This window comes from Frankliniella occidentalis, unplaced genomic scaffold, assembly GCF_000697945.3.
Source record: "Frankliniella occidentalis isolate FOCC.00 unplaced genomic scaffold, Focc_3.1 Scaffold160, whole genome shotgun sequence".
NCBI classification, from domain to species: domain Eukaryota; kingdom Metazoa; phylum Arthropoda; class Insecta; order Thysanoptera; family Thripidae; genus Frankliniella; species Frankliniella occidentalis.
In genome coordinates, this window is record NW_026267286.1 from 350032 (window position 1) to 369627 (window position 19596).

At 48.9% G+C, this 19596-nt stretch overlaps 2 protein-coding genes across 14 annotated transcripts; one reads left to right on the forward strand and one right to left on the reverse strand.

The window, feature by feature from the left end:
• Window positions 1-1532: 1532 nt before the first annotated feature.
• LOC113208538 (protein PRRC2C) lies at window positions 1533-18176 on the reverse strand. 12 transcript variants are annotated; one of them, XM_026425576.2, is made up of 27 exons: window positions 18015-18176; window positions 16739-16885; window positions 15911-16147; window positions 15327-15440; window positions 14996-15251; window positions 14623-14860; window positions 14322-14513; window positions 14071-14242; window positions 13547-13660; window positions 12467-13205; window positions 11987-12188; window positions 11731-11850; window positions 11341-11410; window positions 10546-11094; window positions 9753-9978; window positions 8082-9662; window positions 7071-7496; window positions 6821-6956; window positions 6470-6741; window positions 5621-6198; window positions 5006-5524; window positions 4598-4916; window positions 4394-4509; window positions 4120-4312; window positions 3831-4042; window positions 3293-3545; window positions 1533-3209 (listed from the first exon to the last, which is right to left on the reverse strand). In XM_026425576.2, the coding sequence occupies exons 2-27, from the start codon at window positions 16829-16831 to the stop codon at window positions 3046-3048; spliced, it is 8091 nt and encodes a 2696-aa protein (XP_026281361.1). In that variant the 5' UTR covers window positions 16832-16885; window positions 18015-18176; the 3' UTR covers window positions 1533-3045. The 12 variants fall into 12 exon arrangements, with proteins under 12 accessions (XP_026281361.1, XP_026281365.1, XP_026281364.1 ...); XM_026425580.2 differs by having other exon boundaries at window positions 5006-5542; window positions 16004-16147; window positions 18015-18175; XM_026425579.2 differs by having other exon boundaries at window positions 5006-5542; window positions 7071-7430; window positions 18015-18175.
• LOC113208542 (peptidyl-prolyl cis-trans isomerase-like 3) lies at window positions 18173-19569 on the forward strand. 2 transcript variants are annotated; one of them, XM_052271394.1, is made up of 5 exons: window positions 18173-18311; window positions 18804-18878; window positions 18983-19144; window positions 19219-19337; window positions 19420-19569. In XM_052271394.1, the coding sequence occupies exons 1-5, from the start codon at window positions 18309-18311 to the stop codon at window positions 19544-19546; spliced, it is 486 nt and encodes a 161-aa protein (XP_052127354.1). In that variant the 5' UTR covers window positions 18173-18308; the 3' UTR covers window positions 19547-19569. The 2 variants fall into 2 exon arrangements, with proteins under 2 accessions (XP_052127354.1, XP_026281374.1); XM_026425589.2 differs by lacking the exon at window positions 18173-18311 and adding an exon at window positions 18453-18637.
• Window positions 19570-19596: the final 27 nt, after the last annotated feature.

Below are 19596 nucleotides of genomic sequence, written 5' to 3' on the forward strand. Positions count from 1 at the left end.
CCCCCCCTCCCACATCCCTCCACAAAGGTATCCGCTGTTGCTGGGCCGTGTTCCGGGTGGCATGTAGGTCTGGGAGAGAGGGGTAAAGCCCCCACGGCCCATGGTCACCGACAGTTGATTGCCCTCAGTTCCCAGTACCGGCCAGTCTGACGCTGACGCGTTCTCTCCCCCCCCTCCTCCCCAACCCTAGTTTTCCCTTTCCCGCTGTACGATGAGAATAAACCGGCCTGTCTAAACAGAGAGTCCTGCGCGTGGTTGCCAGAGCCCTCCACCCCCCACTCTAGCAAGGTTGAGATAGGCCGCACGTCAGAATGTGTGGCTGAACTTGACATCAGTGCCACAGAAATTGCATCAGATGATCAATGTCAAATTGATTCTAAATTTTTGGGAACACGAATACGTCATTCTGACCTGCCGTTCCGTATGACAGACCTCATGAGGCAACCCCGTTTCAATGTGTACTGTCGGCGCCGGCCGTATTCCTAGACGCCCCATAGACACGAAACAGTAACGAGTGAGTCACTTGACTGGCCTATGGCGTTAAAATGAGTGACATTCTGTCTTCCCTTTGACTGCATAGTTAATACCGAAAACCAGTCAAATGACTAAGTGACTGTTTCATGTTTATTGGACGTCCGCAAATGTTCTCCGCGTCTCACCCGCACTTTAAGCGGGTCTCGGAAATGCCCTGGCCTTTCTGAAAACTTTCAACAAGAACGGGTCCACTTGCGTTCGTACTAGTCGAGTATTTTTCAGAGGAAGTGGGACGATACAACATACAACTTGGTACTTATCTGCCGATACCAGCACTTTTTTTCGCCCTGTGGCGCCCATGGTATAACCGTCCTCCGCCCAATATGAGTGGGAGTTGGGCAGATAAGAGGCGCTTACATTTGCGCGGTGAGCGCCCCTGATAACGCCTCACCGCCCGGAGACTCACCACTCACCAGTGACGTCAAGCCAAGCGGCAGGAGGACCAGAGGGCGGGCGCTGCGAGCTGAACGCAGCGGCGGTCAGAGCGGCACTGCTCCGCGGCTGTCTACACCTACTGTACTCTCCGGTTGGCAGGTGACTGTGGTCGGTCGGGAGGTCTCTCTCTCGAGAGCGGCAGCGCGAAGCCAGACGGAGAGAGAGAAGGGGGGGGGGGTCTACAAGGACATCCACCACGTGGTCGTAGAACAAATACAAGATTGATGAAAGACCTCAAAGAGAGGGGCAAGGTAGTGCAGGACCGCGCCAGCGTGGCCCGGCACCCGCCCGGTCGATAGGCAACCCATCTCACACCAACGTCCCCCAACACGTGCGAGTGAGATGCAGCTATGGCCATACCCAGCCAGCATACTCCCTAAAATTTTATGTCCATCCTCGAAAGACCTCCCATTAACTATAGGAATTATTATCTTTTCCTCAGTTTAACGGAAAATTGTGTTAGGATTACGTCCGCTCTCTTCAGCTGACGATTGGTGTCGTTGACTAGTGCCGTAGCAAGAGAGAATTAGGAAGGTATTGAGAAAATCAGATTTGCTCTTGCATCTCTCTTCATATAATAGTTTATTGATTTTAAAAAGGCAGTATCTAGAATTTCAAAGGAAGCGATATTCCCTTTGACTGGTTGACATGTAAAATTGAGATGAAGTTGGTGATGATCCATGTGGGTCAACCACGCATGACTCCAGTCAGGCAATGTGCCTCAAATAAAAAAAAGTTCATCAACTGATTGTGAGCACTATCTTACAAACACATTCTTGTACTAATTGCTCAATTAAGGTGGATCATTCATGTACATTGGCAATTGATAGAAGAGCAAAATCTTTACACAAAGGAATCCACATATGCTGACAAAATTATACAATTCATATGACCCATTTCTGGAATGTAAATACCACTAACAAGGTAACAGGACACAAATCAATCTGATGCAAAAAACAGAACAGCTAACATGCAGAATATGATTTGATTTTACATAACAGTCCTGAAACCACTGAAAGGAGTACATTCATGGGACAATTGTACAATTTATTTCAACACTTGACAACACTGATAAATAAGACAATTTTCAAAAAGTGATCAGTACATGACTAAGCAATAAAAACATCAAATCACGATCATAATAGGGGCTCTCATTAGCTACTTGCATATTAGGTGGCAGTTTAATTTCTCGTTGGTCATCCCCAAAACATGGTGATATCAACGAAATTGGCGCGAAAAAGGCTCCACACACATCATCTGCAGTCTAAGACTCTTGCAGAGTAATCAAAAGATGTGTTTGCTGGAGCCCCATCAAAAAACACCACCAGTATCTGACAGAGCTTCAGTCTTCACCTTCAGCCCTCAGTCTCGTAGCAATGCAGTTCACAAGCTCTAATGAGTCCAAACTTGCTTTCAGTTCCACAACATAAAAGAAACATTCACCTTAAACTAGTCATTCCATTTTACTCTAATCGTGTTGAATACACTGCCACATCATCTATGTAGAAGGTATGGGCAGTTGCATTGAATACTGTGCAAATTTGCATTCAAGAAAAGAGGGCTGTATCCACTTCAATGCCGTCCTCTGATCACTGACAATCACAAAAAAATGTCCCAGCGCATGATGCTGAACTGCACTCAAATGCTCAAGTCTTCAGCACAGAGTGGCAGTCATGGAGGAACTTTTGACATATCTGTTAAGGTAATGAACATAAAGAGTGTTCAAGTTAATTAGGAGCAAGTCGACCTTTAGTACCGCCGCGATCGGTACATAGGCACGGCAAGTGCTCCCAAGAGAATCCGTTGAGCGTCCATGAGAGGTTAATGGCGTGCTTGTTTTTTTTCTTTTGGTTAAAACTAAACAATACATAACAACAATCCCACGTACCACTCTAATTATGACACCTAAATATATGTGCCAGTTTCTGGCCTCCATTCATCTTCACATCAAATCCAAGAAGGCTTGAAAAAAGGGCATAACAGCCATTTTATTTCTGACTAATTGTCCCACTTTCAAGTTTAGAGTTTATGGAAAATGTCTGAACACGGAAAAGGGAAAAAGGGGAGATGAATACACTATTCAGCACTTGGAGCAGGTGCTTCATCTTTAGTTGCTTCTGTTGGTGCACTATTTTCAGTGGTGCCACTGTTTGGAGTAGGAGTGTCCTTCCGCTCAGCAGTGCTATTTTCGGTCTTACTTGTTTCACTGCTTCCCGAATTATCCATCTTCACTGAACCACCTGGCAAAAAAGAAAATTTTACATGAGCGAAATAGTACTTCCAAAGAAGAAAAATAAAAATAATGCATGGAAAGAATGCTTACTTTGAGATGAACCATAGTAGTTTTGTTTGCCCACTGATGGTGGTGGTCTGGATGTATTGTGCGCAGGGGTACGATGTCTATTTGTATTCATATTACCACCAGATTGCACACCACTCTGGTTGTATGAGTTGGGTCGCTGAATTGGTGCGGGATACCTGGATTGACCTGACTGGCCCATGTTACCACGAGGTCCCACATTCATTTGATTGCCCCGCACATTTTGTTGCATCATCTGGAAAAAATGACCATAGCCCTTTTTAGAAAAGGAGTATGTTAGTCACACAAAAAAAATAAAGCATTGCAAAAGCATTGGTAATGCAGTGATAGCAGTTCATTAGAGCAGCCAAAGCAGTGGAGTGTGAGGGTAAAAATGAGGATGATTAGGAGGAGTGAGGAGAAGTGAGGAGGAGGAGTGAGGAGGAGGAGGAGTGAGGAGGAGGAGTGAGGAGGAGGAGTGAGGAGTGGGGGGAGGGAGGAGATGGTGCAAAGTAAAAGTGGAAACATGAGAATGTTACAAACAACCTAAATTGATACTTACATGAGAGGATTGGGGCATGCCTTGGTATGCAGAAAATTTGTGTCCTTGGCCGGACTGCCCCTGTCCTGAAGGTCCTGGCCCTCCAGGTCCAGATCTAGGGTCACCCTGGTGCTGAGGAGTGGGGCTATGCTGGTTTTGTGCGCCTTGCCCACCCTGTGGTCCTGACTGAGACTTCTTTGAATCTCGAGACTTAGGGGATGGGATTTGGGACCCTGAACAAAAAAAGTTAAAATAAGCTTTTTTTCCCAGGTTAATGAAAACAAACAACAATAAGAGTTCAGTACACTACCTGAGGAAAAAACCGAATTCAACATATCTGGTTGTTGAGAAGATGGTGATGAGGGAGGAGGAGGTTGGGACTGCTGACTCAACCCTCCCTTTAAATAGCTAGGTTGAGAATTGCGATATTGTTGCTGCTGTTGTTGCTGCTGCTGCTGTTGCTGTTGGACAGCTGCTGCAATCTGCAAGTTTGAGGACAAAAACTATTCCCCACAAAAGTACAAAAGTTAGAAAGGATTGAACCACTTCAGATTAGATTATTTCATCAAACTGTGTCCTCTTACAGGTGCATGTTGGCTGAAGCTCTGGAGTCCAAAGGGTCCGGCTGTTTGATGTAGCTGAGGAGCTGCAGGAGCTGCCTGAAGGGAGGACCCAGTTTGGTAAAATCCAGCTTGAGCACCTAACAAGGGAAGTAAGTGAAAAAAATTAGATTGATAGTTAAAAGAGAAATACAACTAGATAACTGCCTGAACAAGAAGCACACATACCAGCGTTGGTTGAGTAAAAGCTTGACGACTGCATGTTTTGAACTGGTGTAGCCCTCTGAACAAGTGGTGAGTTTGACAGATAGTTCTGATTCCCACTGAGGACTAGGCTAGGATCATATTGGATGTACAGCTGGGATTGAGGAGCTGAAGTTTGGAATGGAGATGGAGCGCCTCCTTTAGTTCCAATAGCACCAATCTGCCCTGAATGTGATGAGGGCTTCACACTTGCTGACATAAGGGAATTGGATGAAGAGGATATGAGGACAGTGTTGGGGTTTGAATTCAGTTGCTGAGATTGCCCAAATGGTCCACCAGGAGGCTGAAAAGAAAATAGTTAACATGTCAAATAAAATACTGGACTATAAAATCATAATACTTAGATAGATAGATAAAAGTATTGCTGTTTACCTGCATACGATACTGTGACATGGGTTGGTACAGATCTGGTCCAGCACTTGGAGGTGGATGAGCAGGGTTTTGATGCACATACACAGATTGCTGATTGAACGATGACCCCGTCAACCCTTGAGAAAGTTGGTATGGAGGGAATTGGGTAAACTGAGAGCGTGGCTGTCCTCCCAACTGTCCTCCAAGAGGTTGACCACCCAGTGGCTGTCCACCAAGTTGTTGTCCACCCAAAGGCTGTCCACCTAAGGGCTGTCCGCCAAGAGGCTGCCCGCCAAGCGGTTGCCCACTAAGAGGCTGTCCTCCCAAGGCTTGCGCCCCTAAGGGTTGTCCTCCCAAAGGTTGACCACCAAGAGGCTGTCCTCCAAGGGCCTGTCCGCCCAATGGCTGTCCTCCAAGCACAGGGGCATCTCCCAAGAATGTTTGGTAAAGGCCAGCTTGCGATGAATTGTAAAGCACCGTTGGTGGGGAGGGAATAGCAGAAATACCACCGAACTGAGCAGCATTGCTGCTCATCGTGGGCTGCATAGAGAGAAATGACTAGTTACCATTAATATACAGTTCTTACTGGTGAAAGCCATCAAAAATAACAACATTATAGCAGAGAAAACTAGGTACCTGGAAGTTAGCGATGTGACTTGTAGGTTGTGAGTTGAAGGGTGGTGGAGAGAGCTGAGGTCCTGGTGGCATGACTGATGGCTGAGGCTTAACTTTACACACATTGGGTGATGCTGAGTTTCCTGGTACAGCTGACACTCCAGTAACACCAGACACTCCATAACTGTTAGGGTTGGGTTGCATCTGAGGTCCAGGTGAGTACACCACTTCAGAGTTCTCATCCATCTGCATTTGAGGAGATTCGACAGCTTTCCTGAATGCAGCAGCATCAAGTCCTGCCTCGGATACAAATGGAGGGGGATACGCTTGACTTTCATCTGCATGAGAATAACCAGTTGGAGTCTCCCACACTTTTTTCACAGCAGCAATTTTAGAGGTCAAGTCTACAGTGGAAGGGTGAGTGGAATGCATGGTGCGAGGTAATCCCATGCTTTTCCCTGCTTTGTCGTCCAAATCAGGGCACTCGAATGTGAAGTCGAGCTTCATATCATTGCCATCCATGGCATCCGACTTCATGTCAAATCCAAGATTTGATGGGTGAGGATGCTGATGTGAATGGGATGAGCCGTCATCCAAGTCTGAAAAATAAGTAAGGGAGTTACACACATGACAAAATAAAGAAAATGAGTACAAGTAAAAACAAAGAGAAAGGGTCACTGTGACATGTTTAAGGATGTGTTCCATTCTCCAATAAATTGCAAGTGTAACTATAAGTTCCCAGAATATCTACTTTGATAATTTGTGCAGTTACTGTCTAAATACTAAGGTAGCCACCACAGTCATGAAGGGGGCTCTCTTGTGAATTAAAAGAAAAACAAAAAGAAAACAAACCGAAAGGTGACATCTTACCTCTTGGTTTGTCTACCCTAGAGCCACCTTTAGGGTGACTTGAAAATTTACTTGATGCTGTTGGAGCTTGCTTGTAATTTGTGTTTTCAAATATAATTGTTTGTACAGGTGGAGACGCACCATCAAGTACTGCATCTTTAGCTGCAACAGAACCTGCTTGTTCATGTGCATCTCTTGCATCTCGGGGCTCCCGAACCTCTCGTCCTAACTTGTCAACAGCAGGGCTGCTGCGCTGACTTGAACCACCCGAACCTGCTCCATCAATATTGCTGCTAGACAGACACACGAAACAGACACATGTGATAAAAAAATAATCAATCTGCAAAACACATATATTCTGATTTCACCTACCAATTATCAGCTATGCTAGCCACAAGTTGTAGTCCACTAGGAATATTGGTAGTGCTAGGTGAACTTGGCCTTAAACTAGCATTGATTGGCTTATCCCAAGCATTGACAGGAGGAGGAGGGGCAGGCCCAGATGAATCTAAAACACACCAGAGAAATACATTAAGACAAAGAATAAGTCACAATTGTAAAAAATAGCCATCCCAGATAGGGGTTTATGGGCTTGATAAATCCTATTTGCCTTTACTCTTACCTTTCATTGGGTACATGCTAATGTTTTGATTAACTTTGTTCATTTCACTAATGTCGTGCTGCTGTGCAGCTGCAGCTTGTTGCTTCTGTAGACGGTTATTCTCGCGTTGTTTGGCTAAGCGAGGAGGAAGTTTGGAGGGCCTAGACCGCTCAAAGCTCTGTTTGGATGGGGGCTGAGCATTGATTGACATCAATGGAGTTGGTTGTTGTGCTGGCTGTTGACCAGGCTGAGGTTGAGAGGACCCGGACTGAGAGGGCTGACTTTGCGACTGGGATTTTCCACGACCACCCTTGGGGGCAGGTTCTTCTTTCTTGGTGTCTTTAGTCGTCTTCTTGTTGCGGACCTCTTGGAAGCCATTGTCTGCATCAAAAAGTGAAGGGTCTTCTTGGACTGCCACCTCTGGATGGTCATCAACTACCACCACACCTAGGTGCCACACACGCACACACAACACAAACTAGAGCGCAGCCACCAGGAACAAAACCAGACACTTCATGCACTAAGTGCTTTGCTTTACTACAGTGCACTAATGCAGTGATAAGACAAATCATAGTAATTGTTAAATAGAGAAAAGCAAAACAAGTCAGATTGGTGAATTTAGATAAATTTAGTATAGAAGATCTCAAACAGATTTAAACAAAAGAAAACTTGTTTAAAACAAAAGTAAAAAGCAAATAAGAAACATGCCATTAAAAATAATTTCTTTTTAAATAAACAGATCTACTGATCAAAACTTTTAATGCAGGCTAGGAAAACAAGAGGGACACTCAATACTCAAGTAAAACAAGTGTCTTAAAATTTATATCAATATTACATTGATTAGATCAAAATTAACAATTGCGATTGAGACATGCCAATCACAGACACAAATCAGCTAAGCAATGCATTGGCAGGTGAAAATTTCCACCAAACCCAACATGACAAACACTTCTAATCTAAGTAATGACAAAGGACTGAGAAAAAATGGCTGACTAGCCAAATAGAGAAATAAATTTAAGAGACTGCACTTACTTGCGAAGTTGTTGAGATCGATGCCCTCCAGGTTGTTGGCCTTGTCCTTCTCTTTCTTGGCCAGGTCGGTGATGGCCTGCGACACCAGGGCGGGGTCGTTCACCTTGACCTCGTCCAGGCGGTTGACGGCGACCGTGCTCTGAGACACCTTGCCCTGCTGGGGATGTGGGGGTCCTCCCTGCCCGGGGCCCGCCTCGCGCCGCCCGCCGCCGACCCGTCCGTTGGTCTGAGGGGGACCGCCGCCGCCGCCGCCGCCGCCCGCGCCTCGGCCTCCACCGGACTGGCCTCCACCGTTGCCGCCGTCACGTCGCTTGTCGCGGTCACGGTCGCGGTCGCGCCCGCCCTGGCCGTCCTTGCCACCGCCGCGGCGGCCGCTACCGCTACGCCCAGATTCCTGGCGGCCCAGGCTCTGGCCGGGCGGGCCGCCGCTCGTCTTGTCGCGGAAGCCGCCCGGTCGCCGGCCGCCCTGGCCGTTGCGCGGGTCGTGACGGTCGTCGCCCTCGCTCAGCTCCGACACGCTCTCGTACTCCTCGGCGCCCTCCGCGGCGTTGAGCTTGGGGCCCCGGGGTCGGTCCCGGTCGCGGCGCCGCGGCTCCTTGCGCTCGCCGCGAGGCTCGCCGTCACCCTTGCGGCCGGGGCCGCCGGGACCACCGCGCGGCGCGCCCGGGGGAGCGCCCTGGGTGGAGCCCTGGGAGCCGGGGGGCGCGCCGGGCTTGCCCGGCCCCGTGTTGACGCCGGGGGGTCCCGAGCGCAGGCCGCTGCCGATCACGCCGCCCAGCGAGCCCGGCGCCTTCTTGTCGTCCATGTCCAGGCCGAGGCCCTGGGACTCCATGCCGCCGCCGTCGTGCCCGTCCTTCTCTTGCTGCGCCGACGCCGGACCCGAGGCCTGGCCGAAGGGGCTCTTCGAGGGCGGCGGGCCGTAGCCGTCCATGCGGCGACCCACGGGGCCGGGGTTGGCCATGCCGCCGGGCGGGCCGCGCCCAGAGGACACGGCGCCCATGCCTCCGCGCCCGCGCCGCGACGGCTCGCCGCGGGGGGCGAAGCCCTCCTTGATGGCCTGGCCCGGCGGCTGGGGCTCGCGCGTGGGGTCGCGGAGCATGTCGCGGCCCAGGTCCTTGAGGGGCTCCTTGGGGCCCGACAGGGGGTCCTTGGGGCCGCCTCTGCCGTCGTAGTCCTTGTCGTCCTTCTTGTTGTCGTCCTTCCTCCGCCGCGACTTGGGGGACCTCGGTCCGCGCCGACCCTTGCCGCCGTCCGCGGGACCTCCAGCTCCGCCGCGCAGGTCCTCCTTGCCGGACTCGGTGGACACGGAGATCTCGTCGCCCGAGGCCTCGGACACGCTGCCCTCATAGTCACCACCGCGGCCTCGGCCCGAGCGCCGCCCGCCGTATGAGCGGCCAGAGCGCCGAGATCCGGGGCCTTGGCCAGCTCCGCCCCCGCTGCCCCGAGGCTGGTCACCAGAGCGGCCGCCGCGGCCACTGCGACGTCCAGTCTTGGACTTGCCCTCGTCCAGCTTGTCGTCCTCTCGCGACTTGTCATCGTCCCGGTGGTCCCCGTGGACGTCATTGAGTTCCAGCTTGTCGCCTGCGAACAGAGCAACGGTTACAGTAACTGCTTTGAAACAGGCGACCCGGGGACTAAGATCACCCAGCCCACTGTCATTCGTGTTCTTACCCAGCATGCCAGTGATCCTGTCAACCTCCTTCGTCATGTCCTTGATCTTCTCGCCACCGACCATGTCCTTGGGGTCGAGGGTAAGGGGCTGGTCGCCGGGGGCGAGCTGGTCGGCCCAAGCCTTGCCGCCCACCTCCTTCTCCGCGATGACGGAGTCCACGCCCTTGCTGGGCGGCGACCTCCAGGTCTCGGGCTGCTTCATGGGCTCACGGTCCACCTTGTCGTTCTGGAAGAGAAAGGGGGGAAGTCATGTAGTACACGCTGAGTGCGGAGCCACGGACGTAGAAAGAAGAAAAGCCAAATGTCCCACTTGGGCCAGGACCGTGTGACGCACCACATGTGTGTCATGTCCGCCTGTTTCAGGGTTAATACGAACGATAAACCGTCGACTAATCATTGACTCGCTCGAGCTTGTGGTGCTTAAGCGGCTATTACGAACGTTTCCGAGACACAAAGTTTGTGGGACACGATGCGATGAAGCGTATAGAGGGCAACGAGGTCAAGGGCATGTTACTCTACGTCGGAGGCGGAAGAGGGAAGAGAGGTGACGATGAAATACCTTAACCTGGGGATCGGTGAGGGTGGCAGGGGCTTTGGGAGGGGGCTGGGGCGGGCTCAGCAGCTGCATGGGCGCGCTGGTCTGGTGGTCCAGGGCCCGGAGCTTGTCCTGGGTGATGGGGCCGGGGACGTGGGTCTGGGAGAGGGCGGGGGACCTGGTCGCCTTGGTCACCGAGGACGCCAGCTTCTTGGGGGCGCTGCGGGGCTTCTCCACGCACACCTGACTCCAACTTACCACGGGCCCGTCGCGGCGGTCGCGGTAGAAGTCGCGGTGCTTCTTGTCCTTCGAGTCGTAGTGGGGGTCGAACGAGGCATCGGCCCAGGATCCCGACGTGTCCATCTTGACGTCGTCCCTGGAGTTGCGCGAGTCCCTGGAGGCTCGGCTGTCCCGGCTGTCGGGCCGCTGCGGCCGCTCGTGGAACATCTCACGTTCCCGGTCGCGAACGTCGCGCTCCCGGTCGCGGTCGTCGCGGCCGCCTCTCCTGTCGCGGTCCCGGATGTCCCGCTCCCGGCTGTCCCGCTCCCTGTCGCGGACGTCGCGGGAGTCCCTGGGGTCGCGCTCGCGCAGGTCCCGCTCCCGGTCCCGCGGGTCCCGGTGCAGGTCACGCGGGTCCCGGTCGCGGAAGCGGTCGCGCTCCATGAGGTCACGAGGGTCACGCATGTCCCGGACATCGCGCTCCCGCGAGTCGCGGCGGTCGCGACGGTCTCCCTTGTCACGGTCCTTGTCCCGCCACTCGCTGCCGCCGCTGTCCTGGCGGCTCAGCTCCCGCTCATCAAACTCCTCCTGCAAAGCCAAGAACACAGAGGACTCGCGGCGCGCTCTACACAGCAGGTTCAAGATAGGGTTTTTAAAATCAGATGTTTCCAGGAAAAATTGAAACATCTGAAATGTTCCCAGAATAATTGAAGCCAAAATAAAATAACTTCAACAAAAAATTTAGAAAATGTAAAAAAAAAAAACATTTCATTTTTGTCTTAGAAAATAAAAATCCCTAGTAGCCAGTTTCATGAAACTGGCTCGCATACTCACATGCGACTTGTAGTCCTTCTTTGGGTCGCCCCTGCGCTCGTCGTGGTGCCTGTCCCACTCCTCGCGCTCCCTGTGAACAAGGCAAGGGTGTGCGTGCCGATTAGGAACCCACTCCCAGGGGCCAAAACACAACTACGGCAAAAGATAATAAAGAAACTAAACCAAGCAAATTACAAATTTAAAAAAAAGAATAAAAAAAAGAATAGGGAGTTTCCAAAAAAAGAGAATAAAGACCTCAAATTAATACAAAAAAACAAAAAATTAAAGTCTGCTTGCAACGATAGCACGCAAATGAAAATACTAAGCCAAAGAAAATATAAAAAAATAAAATAAATAAAAAAATAATCAAAATACAAGCTGGATGTCACACTTTGAAAGCAGAGGACTCACTTTCTGTCATACTCTGGTCCGCGATAGTCCCCGCGGCCGTACCGGCCGTACTCGGCGCTATCGTAATACCCCTTCCGGCCGGAGCCTTCCCGGTAGTCGCGGTCGCGGGCAGGCCGGAACCTGCAAGCACCACACGCATGCCGTCATGATCCCCACTAGCTAGGCCCTGGTTCTCTTTCTCTGACTTAACTTCCCCATCGTTCCTTTACAATCACCGCTAATAAACCGGTCTATCGTCTCTGACTGTTCAATCTACCTATCATTGGCCTCAGGGGTGGTCCGGTCTCGTCGGTCACGCTCCCGGTGAGGGTCCCGGGGGTCGCGACTCGGCGGCCTGTCGTCCAGCGGCTCCCGCTCACGGTCACGTTCTCGGTCGCGATCACGCTCGCGGTCCCGATCCCGGTCGACGGCGGGGTCATCCGGGCGGCCTCCTCGCCGGCCCAGCGGCCCTTTGCCGGCTGCAAATCAAAGAGAGACAGAGTAAAGACCTGAAATGTAAACGTCAAACAACCAGCCAGCCACACACTCCAGGCTCCGCTCTATGCTATAAAGAGAGTAAGGAGGAGGAGACGACTTTGCCCTCTGGTAGAGACAGTCTTCAGGGGACTGTCTAAAAATTACAAGTAAAACAAATTGTGAAAACGTAGAGAAGACTGCTTCAATTTTCAAAATTTGATCAAATTTATTGGACTTCTGGGTAACTAAAATAATTAGTCGCTTGATTTGCTTCACTTACCCTGGTACACAGGTGCATTGTTGGTGGTGGGGATGGCCCAGCGCTGCTCGAACGCCTGGCTGGGAGGCGCCGGGTGGCTGTTGGAGGCCGGCGCGTGGCGCTCGCCCCCGCGCTCACCCCCGCGCTCGCCCCCGCGCTCGCCGCGCTCCGCCTGCTGCTTCTGGAAGCGAGGCGGCAGGTTGCTCTGAAAGTGGCGGCTGAAGGGCGGCCCGGACTCGGGGTGGCCCGTCATCCTCTCGCCGCGGAGCTCGCGCTCCCGGTCGCGCTCCGACCGCAGCTCCCGCTCCCGGTCGCGCTCGCGGTCTCGGTCGCCGCGGTCACGGTCCCCGCGGTCGCGGTCACGGTCGCGGTCGCGCTCACGGTCCCGCTCGCGGTCCCGCTCCCGCTCCCTCTCGCGCTCCAGCTCCCTCTGGCGCTCCCGCTCGCGCTCCCTTACAAAGGTGGGCCGCTCGATCTTGGTGAGCTGGTGGAAGTCGACAGCCTCCCTGCTCGGCTTGTCATCGCCGGCCTCGGCCGCGCCGGAGCCCGGGGCGGACGCGTCGTCGGCGCCGCCCGCCTCCTTGGCCTTGCGCGCGTCCAGCTCGGCCAGCTTCTTCTTGGCCTTGGCCTGGCGCTCCTCGAAGCGCTTCTCCTCCTCCTCCCGGCGCAGCTTGGCGCGCTCCACAATAGCAGCCATCTGCTCGTTCTGCTTCCGCCGCTGCTCGGTCCACAGCTCCTCCTCCTCCTGCACCACCCGGCCCTGCAACAGGGACGACAAGTTTAGGGAGTGGGCTATCACGGCACTCGCCAGTGAGAAATGTTTTCCTCGCAGTACAAGTCCTGCGAGTAGGGTACTTATTCCACAGTACTTGGTCATGATAAATGTATCTCCGAAGTTGACCTTTTGGCCGAGAGGGGTAACTTCCTCATAGCGCTTACATCGATTATACCTCATCAATGAGAGAGCCGTGATTAAAATACCCCCACATTCACCCCCCCCAAAAAAGATAAAAGGAGTGATTCGTGCAGAGGTTCGCGCCAACAACAACACACATGCACCACCCCGGACGGACATGGAGGCGAAGCGGTCGGAGTACTTACACCGTGAGGGGCTGCCCGGTTGGGCCCACCCAAAGGTGCGGAGTGCGGCGGAGAGCGAAAGTCTGATGGGGGTGGCCGCCCACCCTGCCAGCGCTTGTCGCCTCGACGGTCGTTCTGGAACAGCCCAAGACACCGCTACAGCCACCGCAAGCAAGCGCGCGCCCTCCCAGCATGCAGTTAGACACACCCGTACAATTATACACCCCATGGGGAGGAAGGGAGGGAGGGAGGGAGAAAATTAGCCCTCGACTAGCAAGAGGCAGGCATTGACGATGGAGTTTGATGGATGACAACAGAAGCATTATAGTAACACATGACCAGGAGCACGTAGAGGCAGAGCAAAAGTTACTCCACCTGAATGAGACCAAACTAAGGCTTTTTCACCCGCATAGTCTGACATTATGAAAATGTTTCTGCCCTTCCACACATGAACCAATAAGCCATACTTCACAGGAAGCAGCCCTCCCAATGCACTGACATTAACAAAACTACATTCCCGAAAGATGTGAGAAGACCCAACTTACCCTTGGATGGTCCTCCCTATCCATCTTGTCAGGATCCCTGTCACGATCCCTGTCGCGCTCAATGGGACGTTCACGGTCGCGGTCCTCGCGTCCACCCCTAGAGTCACGATTATCTTTGTCTGATTTTCTCTTGTCGTCAGTTGATTCATCATCGCTGAAGGTTAATTTTTGACTGCAAGGAGAAACAACACGAGTTTCAATAAAGAGTTCATATACGATGAAACATTAAACGAACTGGTGGTAACACTCACTTGTAGTCTATGTCATCACTGACAGCCCAGCCAGCATCGCGGCCAATGTCATCCATACATTTAAGATCTTCCTCTTTAATAATAGGTCGAGGTACAATAATATCATCATCAGGCGCTCCATGTCCCCTGTCCCCTTCTTGTCTCCTGCCTCGGCCATCAGATTGTTGAGGACCAAGTCGTGGTGGAGGGAATCTGAAAAATTCAATAGCCTCAGAAAAGAGTTGCAGAAAATGGGAGGAATTGCGAGCAGCATGACAAGTCCAAAATGCCACCCAAGGCCGCCTTTGGCAGTGTGACCTACCTCCCACCCTGGTCATAGGGGAAGCGTGGGCGGGGGCCTTGGAAGTTGGGAGGGAAGGGGCCTGGAAAGCCACCTCTGTACATAAAGGGGGGCATGACCCCCCTAAAGGCTCCGATGGGTCCCCCCTGGCCCGCCAGAGGGCCCGATCCAGGGCCGTTGGCTTGGCCTGCCTGGCCCATGCCCGCACCCTGGGGTCCCAGCTGGCCCAAGTTGCTCCGACCGCCACCTAGATCTCCGCCTGCGAAAGGAACACACATTAATATCGGCACTTCTATGTTATTTCAAAAACTTTCCAATTTTCGATTTAAAAGGTGTTTAAAATATGATTTATTGCAGCCTACGGTATTAAAATCACATGTCGATCAACACTCACTTTGAGGACGGAGATTGGGTCCAGGTCCATACTGTGACTCTGGACCTCCTGCGCCGGATCCACCTTTCTGCCCAGCAGCAGGACCCTGTCCATCGCCACTTGACAAGGAGGGAAACTCCTGTTGGAACAACGGTGACTGGTGGGCTAGGAAGGATGGGGCAGCAACACTTGCAGGGTCGCTCCCCCCTCCGCCGACCATTATACTGCTCCATGATTTGTCTCCTGAGCTGCCGTAATGGTGTTGAGGTTGATGTAACTGTAAGGAACGTGAACATTGGTGAGCCACAGCGTGGTAGGCAACATGAAAAAGAAACCAAGGCAGGATACACACTTGCGCTGCGGCAGGTGGAATAGGTGCGTTTGCAGCTGCACTTGAAGCAGCAGCTTGTGTAGCAGGAGAGAGAGTTGCAGCTGCTTGAGGTGCTGTTGGGGGTGTTGCTGATACCTGAACACAGTAACACGCAAATTAACTACAACTTGTGACGGTTCAAGTTTAATTAGATTAAAAGTAATGCCAAAACTGTGACAAATTCACACGATAAAAGTTCAGACAGAGGTAGCAGAGCAATACTTAATTCTCTAGACACAAATTCTACTTAAGAACTACAGCACAACACTAATGCAACATCAAAAAGAATGAAATGATAATCAAGTGATACAGATACTACCAAAAGACATACCATATCACAACACTATATGCAATAGATGTGCAAGGTGCAAATTGGATTGATAGACAAAAAGGTGCACTGGTGGAAAAGCTATAGTAAAAGTAAAGATTAAAAAAAAAGAGTCAAGGAAACTACAACAATAAAAACATGAAAAAATACTTCAAATTTCTTCAGTTTTAACAAGATAAATCTAATAAAATATGTAAAACTGAATCTAGCTTTTACTATGAGCCAAAACAGTATTTACATTTGATGTTGAAGCTGATGTCCCTGACGTAGAGGTTGCATCTCCAAGTTTGCTCGCACCCCATCCTGAACCACCGCTTGGAACTAAACTTACTGCTGGATCGTTTCCACTATGTTCAGATTTCAAACTTGGGAGGTTAGCTGGAGGACGGCGGGCTGAGGGCAGTTTGCCCAGGCATTGCATGCCAATCTTTCTTGGGAGTGCATTTTTTTGCTGGTGTGGTTCCAAAGACTCGCCCTAGAAGAGAAAACGTGCACAGAGATTGTCAAGATTCTTACAAATTGTGGTGAAAATAGTTCAAAAACTTTGTGGCAAAACCAGAAAAGTACAAATACTTTTACACAAAAAAATCAGAACTTTATGTTTTTCATTGACACCAAGAGAAAGAGTTTGCAAAAAGACAAATAAATTTACTTTAACATATTCTAACAGTGAATAGAATACAAATTACGATACTAGCTTTGAGGCCACGTAAGTTAATGAACATGAAAAAAGCATAGGGTATGTAATCCTCAGATAAAATTGACTTCAAAATAAAAAATAAATAAATACTTAGAGAAATATGATGATACTTTATAAGAGTAAATTACTTAAAAATGCTAATGGTTAGACAGAACAAAAAGTGCCTTGCCAGAGGATCACATACTATTAAAAAAAGTGCATAGACCAGAAAATATAAATTTTTGTTGTTGGGATCCAACATTAACCTAAAAGGTTTGTGACAGATTAGAAAATATTTCCTGATCTATGATTGCATTACGTGTATGATAAATCAATAAAATAAAAGTAAAATAAAGCAAAAAAATAAAAAAAGTTGTTTCTACTCACCCTACTCACCCGGTACAAATTATTTATATCTAGGGATTGATACTTGGCTTTTCCTTTCTCCCCCTTCGATGCAATCCCTGACAGAGTAGACATGCTGTCTGCAGGCAACCATTTAGAAAACAGACACCCGTGGAACGAACCCTATTTCTGAAAAACAAAAAATTCACAGTTACACTGAGGCACTCATATTCAATGAATAAATTGTAGGTAGTAGAAAAAATTTGGGTTGAAGCACTTCATCATAAACAGAAAAAAAAGAAAGAAAATCAGAGCATAACCTCAAAAACTTGTCAATTAGTTCTTGAAACAATGATACTAAAAGATATGCAAGAACACCACAAATCGAAAAAAAAAGAGAGAAGAAATGTCAATGAGATGGCCAATAGAACAAAATAATAAAAGTAAACAAAAATATCAAAAATTTCCAAGGCTTTATACATTTTTAAGAGCATTTCCTGCACTTCCCAGAACTGTACCAAAGGGTCCAAAGCCCAATTGGAAGAAAGAAAAAAAAGTAAGGATAGTAAAATACGTAACAAACGTTGCCAAAATTACACTGGCAGGAATAATAAAAGGGAAATTACCCTGCGTGAGTCGCGATAAAATCAGAAATAAAACGAGAGAGTCAACGTCACCGACCGAAAAAATTTTGAAAGGTTAGATACGGCGTTCTTATCACGAAAACATCCTTTCTGAACACTGAAAAATTTACATGGTGTAAAGGGCCGTATTATTAGCAGTGCAGCGATCAAGACGGTCAACAATAAGCATAGGAGAAAACAATCTACTTGTCGCAAAAACAAATAAGGCACAACTTAGTTGACCTGAGTCGACTCAATGGAGGTGACGCACTTCACTATTTTGTTGAAACCCCGATAGACAGAGACTAACCAGAACTTCTCCGCTTTAGACCATGGTTCAGACAGAGTATTCGCGTAGACTTTCATTGATCCGAAGGGAAACCTTAGGCTTAAAAATGTTTCGGAAGATGCACTAGCCTAGGCTACACCCTCGGCAAGCAAACTTCATTTCTTTCCTTCGTTGCGTTGTGTCAAAGTTCTAAAATAGGGCGGTAGTGGTTCAAACATACCCGTTGGACTTTCAACTGTAAATTTTGTTCTTCGTGCTTCTCCAAATTTGTTACTTACAAAAATTCCGGTATAAATATCTTTGACAATGAGCAAAACGGTTCAGTTTATGATAAGCCTGTGAAACGGCTAGGAAAAACTTCTATGTTTCCAAGACACTCCCCACAATAAATGCTCAATTACTGTACCTTGGTCCGTCCAGATGGGTTAAAAACACAGAAATCAAATTTATCTTCTTATGATATAAATAAGGACGGATGTCTCCGGATAACTAAATTATTATTCTTTAGATATATTTCTTACACAATCGTCAAAATGGCGAATGCGACAAATTCCCAACCCTCGCGATCGATATGTGACGTCACGGAAAGAAGAAGCAGAGAAGGGAATCCAGAGGACTGTGACGACAGGTACACTGGTGATTAACCCTTTAAAACTAATCTACTATTCCACGGTGGGAAATTTGTGGTCTCTAATTTTAAATGGTAAGAGCTTGGATTACTAATCAAATTTTGACTCCTAAATAGCTCCCTAACCCTCCTAAATAGGTGAAGACAAAATTCATCAAGGGTCGTCAACTCCACGTTGTACTACTCTCTTGTTGACCAATGAGGGGAATGAACTTTATTTACTGCTGCAGACGAAATCTAGAAAGCTTTGGCAACGTCAAACGTTTGATCGTCTGGATTAAACGTCAAACTTTTAGGCCGATTCTGTCGAGACTCTATCGTTTCCTCCTAGAATTGATCCTTTTCCCAGAATTTTCATATTTTGTGCTTAACTTCAAGCTAAATCTTTTCTTGCAACCATGGTGGGTTGAGGAGTATTTTCGTTCGGTCATGTGTTGTCTTGGTTATGTTTATACCTGCAACTAACACAATAATGCAAAAATGAAATCAGTCTTACCTATTTCAGCTATGACAATTAGTGTACCCGGATTTTGTTTCTTTATTTGTCTTTTCTGTTTGATATTTTAGTCGGTCACTCTTCATACTGATGTCGGAGACATGAAAATTGAATTGTTTTGCGAGGCATGCCCCAAAGCTTGTGAGGTACTGTTGTTGAATTATCAAGTAAATTTCTACCTCTGCCTAGCATTTGCTTCTATGGTTCTGCATATTTAAACTTTTCTGTACTCTTTATTTTCTCCCTCAAGAACTTCCTGGCTCTTTGCGCTAGTGATTACTACAACGGATCCCTCTTTCATCGGAACATCAAGGGCTTTATTGTCCAAACTGGTGATCCAACCCACACAGGGAAGGGTGGGAATTCCATCTGGGGAAGAAAATTTGAGGATGAGTTTAAGGACAATTTAAAAGTAGGTTTTTACAACTCTCAGTAATTTTTCAACATAAGGAAACAATATCTAATTGAACATTTTTCTGAACCTAGCATAGCACTCGTGGAATGGTATCAATGGCTAACAATGGTCCTAACACAAATGCTAGTCAATTTTTTATTACTTATGGACCGCAACCACATCTTGATCTTAAATATACCTTGTTTGGAAAGTAAGTATGTCTTAATTTCTTTTTTTGCTATGGATTAAATTACTTATATTTGTAACATAGATTTACTTTCTCTTGCTTTCAGAGTGATTGATGGATTTGAAGCATTGGAAGAACTAGAAAAACTGCAAGTCAACCCCAAAAACTACAAGCCGCTCAGTGAGACAAGGTTACAATCAGTTACCGTACATGCAAATCCACTTGCAGGCTAGTAAAGTAAATTTTATAAAAAGACTGATCGTGCACACCACCATTTACTAAC

Coding starts and splice junctions, on each gene's coding strand:
- LOC113208538 (XM_026425572.2), bottom strand. CDS start 16,831: ATGTCTACTCTGTCAGGGATTGCATCGAAGGGGGAGAAAGGAAAAGCC. Junction 11,095..11,340: donor AGAAGGACTACAAGTCGCAT/GTGAGTATGCGA, acceptor TTGGCTTTGCAG/GAGGAGTTTGATGAGCGGGA. Junction 3,210..3,292: donor CTACTATGGTTCATCTCAAA/GTAAGCATTCTT, acceptor CTTTTTTGCCAG/GTGGTTCAGTGAAGATGGAT.
- LOC113208542 (XM_052271394.1), top strand. Junction 19,145..19,218: donor AGTTTAAGGACAATTTAAAA/GTAGGTTTTTAC, acceptor TTCTGAACCTAG/CATAGCACTCGTGGAATGGT. Junction 19,338..19,419: donor AAATATACCTTGTTTGGAAA/GTAAGTATGTCT, acceptor TCTTGCTTTCAG/AGTGATTGATGGATTTGAAG.